This window comes from Agelaius phoeniceus, chromosome 1 (genome assembly GCF_051311805.1).
Source record: "Agelaius phoeniceus isolate bAgePho1 chromosome 1, bAgePho1.hap1, whole genome shotgun sequence".
NCBI classification, from domain to species: Eukaryota; Metazoa; Chordata; class Aves; order Passeriformes; family Icteridae; genus Agelaius; species Agelaius phoeniceus.
This window is the reverse complement of record NC_135265.1, coordinates 10,275,513-10,290,096: the sequence shown is the minus strand read 5'-3', so window position 1 is coordinate 10,290,096 and position 14,584 is coordinate 10,275,513. Positions and strand designations below refer to the sequence as shown.

Below are 14,584 nucleotides of genomic sequence, written 5' to 3'. Positions count from 1 at the left end.
GAGTGGGGTTTTGAAAATAGATGATGCACACAGAGTATTTCACATGTATATCAAAATGCTGCTGGAAAAACCTTATCCCCACTGCTCAGGTGGGAAACCATTGTCATACAAAGCTGGTGAAAGATGAAAAAGTTACCAGTTTTGTAATTCTTTTTTGGGGGGGAGGGGAGGAGGGATTGGTGTCCCCCTAATGCTACTTTTTAACTTAGAGGCTAATTTGGGGTACGACTAAAATACCTTTAGACTCAAAACTGTTGAAAAATCTTGTTCCAGTAAAAAATAGATAAGTAAAACAATCTACAGATGAGCAAAGGTTTTCATTCCTGGAACTGGTGAATCTTGATTAGTTTATCATGGATAGTCTAAACAATTTGTAAAGGGGAAAGTATGTGTAATCGTCGCTAAATGTTGTGAAATCTATAAAAGTTTTCAAATTACTCAAACAAAGATAATAAAGTGTTGTCATGAGACAAGGCAAACTAATAAATATCAAAAATTCAAAATCTGAATTAAATCACACTGCTTCTGTCTATTTGCCAAAAGCTAGAGCATGCATGTTCTCTCTGGAGTTCATTTCACAAACTTTAGTTATATTACAACAACATTTTAATTTTACTATAAAACAACTGCAATAAATATTTAAGTCTGGAACCTTCACAGTGCATTGCAACCCTATCTCACTTCACCATGGTGTCAGCAAGACTGAAATATTTCTTCGTTTTATAGTTTGCTATAATTTTCCCTCATCCAGCTTTTTTTCATAGCTACCTGTTTACTTCCTGCTTGTGGAACTAACAGGGTTGATTTTTAGAGGTTCCTGTTCAATTAAGAGTGTTTTTTAAACCTTGTCTTTCTAAAATTTCAGAGAAGGAAGACAACAAACATTTTGCATGATTGATTCAATTAAGAGCTAACTAAGCATCTTGGTACTTTCATAAGTTCATTATGCTTAGGCATATGTAGTTTATTTCATTCATACACAGCACAATAAAAATTAACTTCGTTCTTATGGTGGAAAATTATGAAAATACCTTCAAACAAGAAATTTCACTCTTTTTATTTAGCCAGATTTGTGAGATGCATGTTTTAGCTTTTAGTGTTTAGGAGCAGTTAAAATTCTACTTCAAGATGATCTAGACTACCTTATTTTTATGCAAATATTCCAAACCTCGAGTAGGCTTTTAAATGCCATCAGTTTCTTAAAAGACTTCCCAATTTAAATTGTGAATTTAAAAAAGTAGTTTTCTTCTCATCTTTAGAACTTCTGGAGAGCTGGCTCTAAATTTCTTCTGTGGTGCTCTGTTATAGTTTAAGCATACCGCAAGATTAATTCTGTATTGAATATTAGTAATTTTTGATTAAAAGAATTATTACTGTAAAAGCAATCATATTATCCTATAATGTTTTTCCTGTATTTTACAAGTTTATTAGTCTCAGAAAGTTATTCTGTAAAGTTTTTATTCAAGTTAAAGGTTTTAAATAAGGTTGGCATCTGAAATACTTAATTGCATGAAAAGATGGTGTAGAAATAAACATTGCCTTCCATAGAACATTGCCCAACTTTCTTTAGGTTAGAAGATATTGCAGTATCTGAAGTAGAAAATACTTCAGTGTCTTGAGTACATTGAGCATTTCTTGCAAAACTGGCTTTGACGCAATTGTGGTTCTGTTAACACATTCCTCTGCTCTGCCTGGTCAGAGAATCTTGATGTACTTTTAAAGTGAACACTCTTCATAGTGTATAAATAGGTGACATTTTCTTCTAAAAATTTCATTCCTATGCCAAATGGCAAAAGTGGTCCCGTTCTTTGAGGAGACTGTGGGTTCGGGTCAGGGCCTTTTATTAGCTGGAAAGATTTGGTTGTTGGCTGGTGAACCCTTATGGGATATTTACAACTTTCCACTGAAGGCTGTATACAAAGAAGAAATTCCAGTAACCAATCAACAAAATAAAGATCACAAAAGCTTCAGTTTGGAGTGTATATAAACAAGTTTGGTTATTCTTGACCAACACTGACCTATGGCACATAAATTTATTTTTCTGTGGTGAAAACCAGGAATCTTTAATTCAATTATAGACCAGTGATAAACTCCAAAAAAAGGCAGTATATTATTATAGATTTCAAGTATCATAGATATAGAAATTGCTCTAAGAAATGTGAGGGGAAGTTGGGTACAAATTAACATTGTAACAGTAGGTTACAATAAATGTCATGACTATTTTTTTAGTCTAACATCAGGCTTTTCTGTTTTGCCCTCTTGAAGTTGTTCCATATTGCATGAAAATCAATTCATTTTAATTAGATTAAGAAGTAGAATCATGGGTTGCCCCCATGTGATCTGTGTGACTTCGTCTGAGGAAAGAGTCAACTTTTTCTGTCAGCGCCAAACAGAAACTTTCTGAAATTAATAAATGTTCAAATTCCTTTCCAGCCGTACTTCCACACATCCTGTACATTCCCTGTACTACATTGTTTCAATACTGGTTCAAAGAATGACATTCAGCATGCATCTTTACCTCCTTCTTCAGTCTTTGACATAATTTGTCCTTTGAATTTCATTACCAAACTTACCAACATTTGCTGTAGCAGTAAGTGATCACCTTAATGTCTAAGAGCTTTTGTAAGTGTTCAGTAGATTCCTTGGTATTGGCTTCTCAAAAGCCTTAAATAAGAGGTTAGAACAACTCTCACTGAAATTACTTTTCTTTCAAATTACTTTACCTACAAATAACCCCTTTACAGAGTGAAGTTACAGAGTGAAGTGTATGGCTCCCTTCTGAATATTTTAAATAAAACAGCAGAACAGTTTAGGCTTTTGCAGATGTGTAACAGAAATAGCTGCTATACCAAAGGAAAAGTCTTGGGTTTACTTCTGGTTGTCTGTAGTGCAAAGGCAACTCCAAGCAGGACTAGAAGCCAAAGGAATATGAATGAAAACCACGTGAGAGGAAATGGCTGGGTTGAGTCCTAGGAAATAAAGGAAAAAGAGCTAGGTTGTGACCAGCTAATGACACAGATTGTCTAAGGAGTCATTGATAAGGAGAGTTTTGAATCTTTCTGATTTCAACTCTCTAATTTTGCTTTACAGGAAACATTAGCAAAAATTGTACGAGTAATGGATGGTCGGATATATTTCCTGACATCTTAAGTACTTGTGGTTACAATGACTACGAGGACGACTATAAGGTAGGAAAAATACTTCTTCTATTCATTTAGATGATGGTGTTCAGTAGAGCTATCAAGATATATTTTGCTTCTAAATAAATCCCATTTTACTCAGACTGAATAAAAATGAGATTTAATGAAGATCTGTAGTCATTTTTCATAGCATTGGTTGCAATACACTTGGATTGCAGTTGTCTAATGAGATAAAATCAGGAATGTAGAACCCAGTAACTGTTTGAAACTCAAGGCTATAAACAGTTGGTAATTGCAGTGAAGCATCTGTATATCTAACACTGCAGTGCTACTCAGCTGGTGCACCATATGTTTTGTATTGTGTTATTTCTAGAAGTTTGTTATTTCAAAAGAATATCTTTAGAAAGTTATCTCAAAACCTAATCTGCTATAGTCTGTTACTATTACATGCACCACTTGGTTGATTCTATGTGTTAAAGTTATAAGTAAAATAGAATTGATTTAGGTCACTGGAGTTATTTGCAGATTTATATTGGACTTGAAATTGTGCAAGCAGTCGTAAGTTATTCAGAAAGCTATCAAGGTATCCTAAATGCACTATGCATAGAAAACTGAATTTGTCCACTTTGCAGATACTGTCTCTTTTTGTTGAGGGAAGGGTTTTTACCAGCATGTTTTATGCATTTTCTGTCTGTTTTCCTGCTGAGGCTAACAGATCAAGAGTTTGTTTACAAGGGTGAGCTCATAGTGTCAGTAAAATTCTTGTTACCCAAAATGGATTAAGCCCTCTCATGAGGGCCAGTTGGGTTTTTTCCCTGGATTTTAGCATGTGTGGAATAGCTGTAGCAGATCAGTTCTGTCTGGCTTGCAGAGATGCACTGGCATTCCAGCTAAGCAAAGAAGGTTTTGGCATTTTTTTCTGTATTTAAAAGCCCAACCATACACTGTAGTTGAAAATAGAAAAAAATTGAGAGAATATATTGTTTTCCCAAATTTTCTGAAGTCAAATTCTAAAACATCTGTGTTATCTGACAGCTTGGGAACACACATGTATTACTGCTAAAACAGCCACTTAAAACATTGTCACTCAACCCAGGAATTGCCATGTGGTGTGAAAATGGGTCAAAACATAAAAATGGAAATTAACAAAATATAAGATTTCAAGTAGTGAAAAACAGTTAGAAGATTAACTAGTATAATAGAAAAGCAGTTCTTGTTTGACATATTCATTAGTAAGCTGAAGGAGGTGAATGAAATGCAAATTGAATATACTTGCAGGAATTAACCTAGACAACTTGAAATAGGATATAGCAGCAACATTTGCAAGAGCCTTGAAAAAAAGCAAATTATAAAAGTGTGAGGATGAAAATCAGGAGAGGGATGTGGAAAGCAGGTACTGGAAAATTATTGGCAAACATACAATCAATATAATATCATATATACAATATAAATCATAGAGAAAATAGAAAAATGCAAGTATCATACAGTAGTGAGATTTCAGGAGGCATTTGAGGTTCTACACCAGCTACTTGTTTTCACAGAAGATGTTTTCTTGAATTCAGATCTTGGTGCTCAATGGTAGCCCCTCAAACCAAAACCTTTACTCACCATAAATCAGTATAGTTTGTTGGGTTTCTTTTAAATCTAATATTTCAACTATGAGAGCTAAAAATAAAGTCCTAATATTTGGATACTGAATGTTCTGGGCATAAAAATGTCACTAAACAACATGCTCTGCAGTATGGAGTATGAAGTATATGAAAGTGTCCTCAAGGTTACATTAACTAATATTTTAAGGAAGAGAGTGAATCCTAAGTGTTCTTTTTTATGTTTTGTTTTGAAGACAGTGTTAGAGGAGTAGAAACTGTCCTTGGTGTAAGTTTGGTGCCTGCATCTTCACTGCTGAATGAATTGCTATTATAGCTCCAACTAAGTATTTATTCCTTTGGGCTTTTTTTCTGTCTTTTAAGACACTGACTTTTATCTTTAATCTAAAGGGGGCTTATTTCTGTACATATTCTACATATTCTATATATATATGCACACACAGAGACATATATCTCTCTGCAGATATGCATTTATTTTGGGCAGCTTTGAATATTCTCGAGAAGATTTAAATGATATAGATCTGTGAGGAAATACTGAAAAATTTGTTAACAGGTACCAAATTGCTATGCTTAAAAATGCACTGAAATGAGGAAGCTTATTATAAAATAGCATAAACACGTCACCTCTTATTTCCTCACTGAAAGATCTTGCATGCTTCCACACTTTGTATTGATTTTATGTTCAAATTAAATTGTTCCATTTTTATTCCATGTTAATGATATATTAGCAGGTTCTATAAAAAGAAACTATTTGCTTAACATTTTTAAATCAACTGTAAGTGCCCGATACAAAACCCTTGGTTTATTCTATGTTAGAGATCTTAGTGCTCTTTACTGCTCTTGCCATTATTTTGGGGGGATCAGTTTGATCAATAGGACTGTCCTGGTTTCAGCTGGGACAGAGTTAATTTTCTTCCTAGTAGCTGGTACAGGGCTGTTTTGATTTTAGTGTGAGAATAATGTTGATTATTTGGTATAATTTGATTATACTGGTGTTTTGCTTTTGCTAAGTAGTGCTTAGCCTAAGTCAATGACTTCTCAGCTTCCCAGGCTCTGCCAGCAAGCTGGTGCACAAGGAGCTGGGAGGGAACATGGCCAGGACAGCTGACCCCAGCTGGACAGAGGGACATTCCCCACCACAGAATGTCATATCCAGTATATAAACCAGGAGGAATGGGCTGGGAGCTCTCAGCTGCTGCTCAGGGATGGGCTGGGCTTCAGTCAGGGGGCTGCTGAGTAATGGAGTTGGGCATCACTCTCCTTATCCCAGCCCAGGCTTTCCCTTCTTCCCAGTTGTCCTCCCCATCCCATGGCAGGAGGAGGAAGGAGTGGTTGTGGTGATGTTTTGTTGCCACTGGGGTTAAAGTGCAACCATGATAATGTCTGAGCAAAATATTTGTATGTTGTTATGGTATCAAACTGTAGATCTAAACCTCTATTATATGCTTCCAGTAAGTAAACTAGTTACTGCTAACCTTGACGATCAAGTTTTGGGTTCATCTTAGGTATTCAAATAAAAATCTTTTTTTTCCATTTTATACTTCTATGGAGCTCATGGCAGTACAACATGCAAACAGCAAAACCAGCAAGCTTGACCTGACCATGCTAGAAATACACATCAAGGTGTGTTAACCCAACTCAAGCCTCACTGCAGTCTTTCCTTGACATACTTTGACATCTTCTACCTAGACTGAACAAGCTGGAGATATGTCCTTGCTCTTGTCAGAAGGTATCAAAATCTGTGTCAGCATTATTAATATACAGCAAGATGTCTGGCACATGTACAGCACTGAAATGTGTCCACTTTATTTAAAAAAATGATTGAATCAGTTAATACAGCTTTGTCTGATCATAGGCCCAGGATTTATTAGGTCACACAAAAGCCCCACTATATACAAGTATCAGGCTTGTGTGATTTGAATGTGCAGTGTCATAGGAAGAGAAATTTATGGAGAGAAGGATCCTCAGGGCTATTATGTGTGCTGATACTGTTGCAGCTTGTGCCTTTAGTACAAGCATCATCTGCTGTGGTGGACTGATGGTAAAGGTGCTGTGACCTTCCTAAAAAAGCATCCTAAGAAGGGCTCAGGGGTACAGGCACATCCTTCTCTCAGCCCTGGGAGCAATGTTGTGCTGTGGCTTCTTCTGGGCAACGCAGAGAAAGAGGCAGGAGCCTTGTCTGGCTCTGCACAGAGTACCAGCCTTTATGAGAGCAGGGCCCACTGTGAAGGGTGCCAAGGCCAAGAACACCAAGGAGCCAGGGAAAACAGGGAAAACAGGGGTTTATATGGGAAAAGGGAGGGGCAGGACAAAACTGGGGAACCAATAGGGTATGGGTGCAGGGGCGGAGCAAAGGGGAAGGGCCAATGGGGTGAGAGAAATCAACATATGAGCGCAAAGGCCTCTGGGGGTGGGCGAGCTTTCCGCTCAACCTAACCAGAGGTTGTGGCTCAGGGGAGCACAGCAAGCTCTTCCCTGGCCCCCACAATCATCCATGGAAGAAGCATCCCCCATTTGCCCAATTCCTGGAGTGCTCTCGTCACCCTGGATGAGCAGCAGAAACACCTCCCCAGACCAGGGGAGCTGAGGCAGTGCAGGCAGTGACACGAGCAGGGCCTTGGCTGTAGTTCCCTTTAGTAAACAGATGCGTTGATGGGGTCTTTGGTGTCAAGATGACCTCGAGGTGTTAGAAAATCTTTTTTTCTTAGCTTTGAGACTGAAGAAGAAGATAAGATTTCTTAGCTCTCATTCTCAAAGTTGTTTATTTTCTGTTATCTATAACATTCTTTCTCCGAATTGTTGAGATTTGTCCAGCACGTCAGTTTATGGCGCACTGACTGCTTCTAGGGTGGTGTTACCTTTTTATACTAAAAACTTCGTGTACATTATTTACAATGATTTTCTAATACCTATCATCTATGTTAGACAGTTTGTCTTTACTTTAGACTAATCTAAAAGTGCTACTATCACAGCAGGAGATGGAAACTAAAAAAAAGAAAAAGAAAGACTGGACACGCCTAGATTCTTCTATTTTGCCTCCTAAATCCCCATTCTAAAAACTTCAAAATTCTACATTTTGACCTGGTGATAAATTCACTAACATTGTAGTCAAACCTTTGTGGCTCGTAACTCTTTGCACAAAGTTAGTTAATTGTTTCCATAGGTTAAAATTGAAAGCACCAGTGTTTTTGACTCCATGCCAAAGTATCTGAGCCCCTTGTCAGGGTCTTGAGTCTTTCAGGACAGCCAGAAGAATTTCTGGAGTTCTGACAATGCATTGCTGCTGTCTGTGGAGTGGATCATTGCTCTGGAATAATGCATTGTTTGCAGTGTGTCTAAATTGAGTCCTTGCCTCTCACCAAAATCTGACACAAGGCACACATCTACCAGTGTGTTTCCTTGTGCCTGTAAGTCATCCTAAATTTATTTATGTTATGCTGCATTTTTCATTAATATTTTTCCATGAGGTGTGATTAAGAGACTTATTCCTTAAAATAAGTACAAAATCTTCCATGACTTCAAGTGAGAACTAGGACTGAATATTAGCTGATATTCTCCCTTGTAGAGCACAGAGGGAATTTGCTTTGACTGCAGAATATTAATGAACTGCTAAATTCCAGTCCATGAGTGTTCACATTCACAGATACATCTGCTGATACACATTTACACTGGAAAATGTGGAAGGTTGTGCATTTTTAAAGTTGTCATCTCTCCCACTATGGTTAGGGAACTTTGAATAAGAAGACATTCTGACTGGCATAATAAAAATTAATGATGCCACTATTACTAAGAGATACTTATGGCACTGCTGATCTCATCTTTTTTCTGGGTGGTGTTTAGGCTCAAAGTGAATTGAAGGAAAAATGTCAGGAAAAGGATATCAGTAATTACTTGTATAAAGATTATTAAGTACCATTCCTTGTATAAAGATTATTAAATACCCTCAGGAATACCAATTTTATTACATGTCTTTTAGTAAATTCTATTCGTCTCTACATAGATAATTTTAAAATGTGTAGAAGTGTCCTATAAGAGAAAATTAAATTTTCCACAACCCATCTCTTTATCTCAATTTATATTTATTTCCGTATAAGTACAAAATTTTAAAAATGGCTACTGCCTTGTTGAAGTTAATTTTGCAGAAGGAAAGAACTAGGGTTCCTCACTCCATTTCTGTTTGCATTTGCTCATTTCAGTGTTTCTAAGGCACTGAACTCATTTGCTAGGTCCACTTCTTCTTTTACATTTTACAGTTTAAGATTTTCTGATACGTTCTTCGAGTATGAATATTCAAATATTATTAAATATTCAAATATTGACACACAAATCATGAAAATTTAGGATCACGAATTTTAATACAGTTGTAAATAATTATGTCTGTAAAGAGGAAACTCCTACATGCAGTATTACAGGATTATATTAGTCTACAGAATAAACAAAATGAGGAGTCAGTTGGGACGATAATGGTCTTATATTCCTTAGCAATGATAAAGTATATTTCTGAATGAAATGAATAAAAAGTTGAGGGCTTTTCTTTTACATTAAGGGTGATTTCTAGTCAACAGCAAAACTCCTTTGGACAAAGAACCAAGCCCTTAACTTTCCCCAGTGTTTTCTCCTTCAGCACTGAGGTACCTTCTCACCCCTAGAGGTCCTTCCAAACCAAGGCTGAGGTTGGGAGATCTGCTGGGTGACAGCTTTGCCTAGGAAGTGTTTCTGCTCTTCTGTGCTATTTTGTAAATAAACAGAAGAATTCTGTCTCCTGAACTTAGTAAAAATAACACGAAACTAAATTTAAAGGAAACATTAGCAGAAGCAGGTGTCTTTTCTAAGAAAACAAAACACAAGTGTGCCTAAAAATAGACTTTTCAAAAAATTTATTTAAGACAAATTAGGCAAACTTGAACTAATCCAATTTCATTTTATGTGTAGGTGTTTATGCCCTTTTAAAATCTATTAACATTAAGTAGCCACCAAAAAAAAGAGGAAACATTTTAGGATTAGCTCTTTAGAAAGCATTTACACTTCCTGTAACCATTTCCATTATTTTTTTCTGAAAATCATAAGCCACTGAGTTTTTTTCTGTGCCTAACTACCTAATGACTTTGGTTTTGTGGTTGTAATTTTGATGTTTTCCTCAGAAGTTTAAAAATAAATAGCTGGATTCCAATTTTGCAGTCAGCATTGCTTAAATAATCATGTGAATGTTTTGCAGAGGCCAGCTGTTATTACTATGTTCTGATTTCGTTAGACCTGCAGAAAAGTTCATGTCATTTCAATTTCATAATGGGATTTCAGTTTCATGTCTATGACTTGAATCAGTTTTTCCTTTGAAAAGAGCTATAAAATCTGAAGGGGTTATAATATTTATTCTGTATTACAATATATTGAAAATATAATTTCTGAAATTCTCTTTTGGTCAATCCATGCCTTTGTTGCAGTCATTTTATTCCTGACAATCTCACACATTTATATTTTAAGTTTAGATGTTGAAGCTAAATGCTACTTGAGGCATGGGTAATTATGGTTCACACAGGGCAGTAAGAAATAAATAAGATATCCCATTGTGTATAAAAGTCACTGTTTTTTGTGCTATCAGATTTGGCATTGCTTTGCCTGTTTCTTTTGCACCAATAAAATACAAAGAGTTTGTTTCTAAAGGTTGCTAGCTAAAATACAGATGAGTGACAAATATTTAATATCTGTGACTAAGTTAATATTAGTCCAATGAACTTCCTGGTTTTCAATTGCCAGAGCACAATGTGGAATTTAATTCTTTGTCTTTATAGAATTTTTGGTTTTAACTGACATATAATTTGAGAACATTTACTTTTTTTTTTTGTGGAGTGACTAGGATTTATAGAAGTCTTACAGGCAAATTAAGACACATCTTTTATGTTCATACAGGAAATGTAAGGAGCAGTATGATTGCATCATCCTTGGTGCTGAGTCTGATAAAGTGCTTCATGCTAATAATCTAAAGCATTCTAATAATCTAAATTTTTTTGGAAAATCAAAACACATGAATTTGAATAATGGTAATTTTTGATGTAATGGATTAAAAATGGGTTAGTATTTACTTACCTTTGCAACTGTTTGAGACTCAGGGTTAATTTTTGACCAGTAGAAAAATTTGTAGCATCTAAGATTTCTGTCCCTTATAAAACTAAACCACTAAAATGTCTGAGAAAAAGGGAAAGGTGTGCTTTTCCACCATTTCAAGTGTAGAATAATAATTATTATAATATGATAAAATAATTTCAACTGTGTAATTATTTCTTATTTTCTCATGCTTAGCTTGAGTAAAATGAACATGGTCATTATTAAGGTAATGTCCAAGCACTCTTGGCTGATTAACTTCAATCCTGACATAGTTCCATGCAGTTATTTCCCATTCATCTCTTTGGCCAAGGAATGGCCAGCAGAGAGACTCAGTCCTGCTGATGCTGACAGCTGTTTGCTGGGCTAAAACCACACGGGGTTCTTTTGATTTTAGCCAGACTATTTGTTGTAGGGGTCATGTGTGTGTAACAGAATGCCAGAAACATTACATGAAATATTGTGGTTTTTTCTGGCAGAAGACAACATCTTCTGCTCTCCCTAGCAGGGCGTAGTGACAGAGTCACTTCATGTGCAGCAGCCTGACAGTTTCTGCCGAGCTCAGAGGACATGACCAGAGGCTAAATTCAAGGCAGTGTCACAGCACTGGGGCTGGACAACTGATGCTTTGTTAGTAACTTCTTGCAGGGTTTCCACCTTTTTTTCCTTCATTTATGAATTCTGAAACCAATTTCAATTTCCAGTTCCAAGGGTCTCAGTCAGTGGAGTTTTCCTGAAATCAAATCTGGACAGAATTTTTGAAATGGTGTGGGATGATGAAAAATTAAACCAGTCCATCTTTCTTGTTAGGCGTGTCTCAATCATCCCAATGCAGTTTGAACAGCTACTTTCTTTATACCAAAGTACCAAGGACAATTTCTACAATCTAATGGTTGAAATATATAACAACATAACAGTTGCTATGAATGCACTTAAGATCCATGGCAGTTGCTTCCCATATTTTTCTACTTTAACCATATCTACAACAGAGCAGTTGCAAGAGTCTTCATTCATTTCACATTTCATTTTGCCTTTTCTGTATCTCTATAACAATTGCAAAGGGAATGTTCAGCTAATTTCATCATGAACTGGAATTACTAAAATAACCTCCTTACTTGGCCTTTTGAGTGCTATAAAAATAAATACACTAAAGTAATTTGAGATTCCTTTGGCTGTGTTAGTTTACTTACAAGTGTTGCTTCCTTGCTACTTTTTGCCAGCCTCATTGGGGAAGGCAAATGATGATCATTTGCACTCATATGCACTAAATATTGAAATTCTGTCTCTTATATGTAGCATATTCTACATTGCTTTTAAAATCTTTAATTTCATAATGTAATAAAAAAACTTCACTGTTTTAGTATTTTATTTCACTTGAGTGGAAACTAAGGTCAGTCTAATGACATTTAGTCATATACCTATTTCCTTGTAGGTATAAATGGAGAGGCAGTTTAATTCTGAAAATATTTAGCCCTATTTTTATTGATGTTGTTATTCAGAATAGGACTTAATGCAGTGTGTGGCTGGTGAGTTTGCATATATATGCAGTTAATCAGCAGACTGCATTTCAACCTGCTTTTCCTCTGTTGAAAAACTTCCTTTCCAAGTTTTAGCAAGTAACTTTACTAAAGAAAGGGTTTGTGTCACTATTTAATAAAGTATTTGAAAATTTAGAATGAGAAATTAATGAGACTTAAACATGTCTTTAAAATTAAATTCATGTATAACTGCATTACAAAGTACTCTAGAGCAGAAGGACTGAGGGAAATTTTCTCTTATAGAGATAATCCATTCTTTCAAACTGATTTGCTCTTACCAGTTTGATTGTGTTCATGGAAATTGATGAATCTGACTTTATTTGACCTCATTGACATGGTATAATCAACTGGAATGGTACCAGATTGTGTGTCTACGTTCTGAGTTTCTGAGGCTGAATTTTCTACTGAAGTCAGTTGTCTTGAGATGTTGCCCTGCAAAATGTGTTGGAATAGAGATATAACATTCTCATCATGTACTGTAGAGCAAAGAATGAAAATCATGCTATAGCTTTCAGAGTTATTTAATGGACAATTACATCATTTCACAGACAATTTGATGTATCAGTAAGTAATTTCTGCATATATATTTTTCTGTGCAGGTCAACTTCTATGTGAGGGTGAAAGCAATTTATACCCTTGGACACAGTGTATCTCTGATTGCTCTTACAACAGGAAGTATAATTCTTTGCCTTTTCAGGTATGTATTTTTCATGAGTAAATATTAACAATGATAAGACATCTTTAACTGTCATCTGATTGCTCAGCTATTTAGCAAATGCATTGAGTTTACACTTTTTGCAGCTAAACGGCTGACAGTAATGTAATGCTGACTAGAATTTTACTGGTACTGATCATATTAACAATTTTCAAAGCATTTTACAAATTTACAGGCATTACAGCCCATGTAAGAAAGAAGAATAATTTAGGAATGATTACATAAAGCATTTTCTATTTGGTTATTAAAATCAACCCCTTGAATTGCTCTTGAGAATTGGTTGGATGCTGATCTCACCACTGGACAGGAGTGTGGCATTCACATTCTCTGAAAATATCCCTTTGCCCAGGATTTTTCTCCAGGGAAGCTGAGACGCCTCAGAGAAAAGGAAAACAATTCTTATCTCATTTGCTTCTCCTGTGTTGTGCTTGTCTGGAATGTGTTTGGAGAGTGTTTACCCACAGGTGATTGTTTCATTGGATTCTGCTGTGAGTTGTTTGGACTCTTTGGCCAATTGGGGCCAAGCTGTGTTGAGACTCTGGAAAGAGTCATGAGTTTCCATTATTATCTCTTTAGCATTCAGTAAGTATCCTTTCTGTATTCTTCACTATAGTGTGGTATAGTATTCTTTAATATAATATAGTATTATAAAGTAATAAATTAGCCTTTTGAGAACATGGAGTCAGATTCATCATTCCTGCCTTTGTCAGGACACTTCCCAGCAAATACAATACAGGAGTGCAGCCACATTTTGCAGAAGCTTCCAAGTGGTTTCCAGGGGTACTGTAATCAAAGGCAATCATTAATTTGTCCAATTGTAAACTCCAGAATCACCAAATCTCTGAATCACCAAGGTTGAAAGAGGATCATCTCTTCAGGATCATCTACTCCTGCCATCAATCTAGCACTGCCATAATCACTCCTAAACCATATCCCCAGGTTCTGCATCCAAACACCTTTTGAACAATTCCAAAAACAGTTCACTCCACTACCTCCCTGGGCACCTCATTCCAATGCCTAACCAGTCTTTCAGTGAAAATTTTTTGCCTAATACCTAATCTGAACCTCCCCTGATGCAACTAAAGGCCATTTCCTCTCATCCTTTCACTTGAATCATGGCAGAAGGGACCAGCCCCCACCTGGTTGCACCCTCCTTTCAGGTGGTTGTAGAGAGCAATGAGGGCTCCCCTGAGCCTCCTCTTCTCCAGACAAAACAACCCCACTTCCCTCAGCTGCTCTGCACAAGACATGTTTGCTAGACCCTTCACCACGTTCATTGCCCTTGTCTAGACACCCTCCAGCACCCCAAAAACATCCTTTTTGAAATGAGGGGCCCAGAACTTGGTGCTTGAGACATGGTGACATGGTGCTTGAGGTACAAACCTCACCAGTTCCAAGCACAGTAGTAAAGGTGTGGATAGTTATGATGGGTCTGTCATGTTTTTGTTAGGCAATGTTAGGAAAGGCAGTACTGCCTGCTGATTT

At 36.4% G+C, this 14,584-nt stretch overlaps 1 protein-coding gene across 1 annotated transcript in view; it reads left to right on the top strand.

Annotated features, from left to right (window-relative positions):
• Positions 1–14,584, top strand: part of VIPR2 (vasoactive intestinal peptide receptor 2) — a 51,382-nt gene that overhangs the window by 15,214 nt on the left and 21,584 nt on the right. Inside the window, exons 4-5 of the mRNA XM_054636535.2 lie at positions 3,091–3,188; positions 12,984–13,081. Of these exons, the coding sequence (XP_054492510.1) occupies positions 3,091–3,188; positions 12,984–13,081 (196 nt within the window). The remainder of the gene's footprint in view (positions 1–3,090; positions 3,189–12,983; positions 13,082–14,584) is intronic.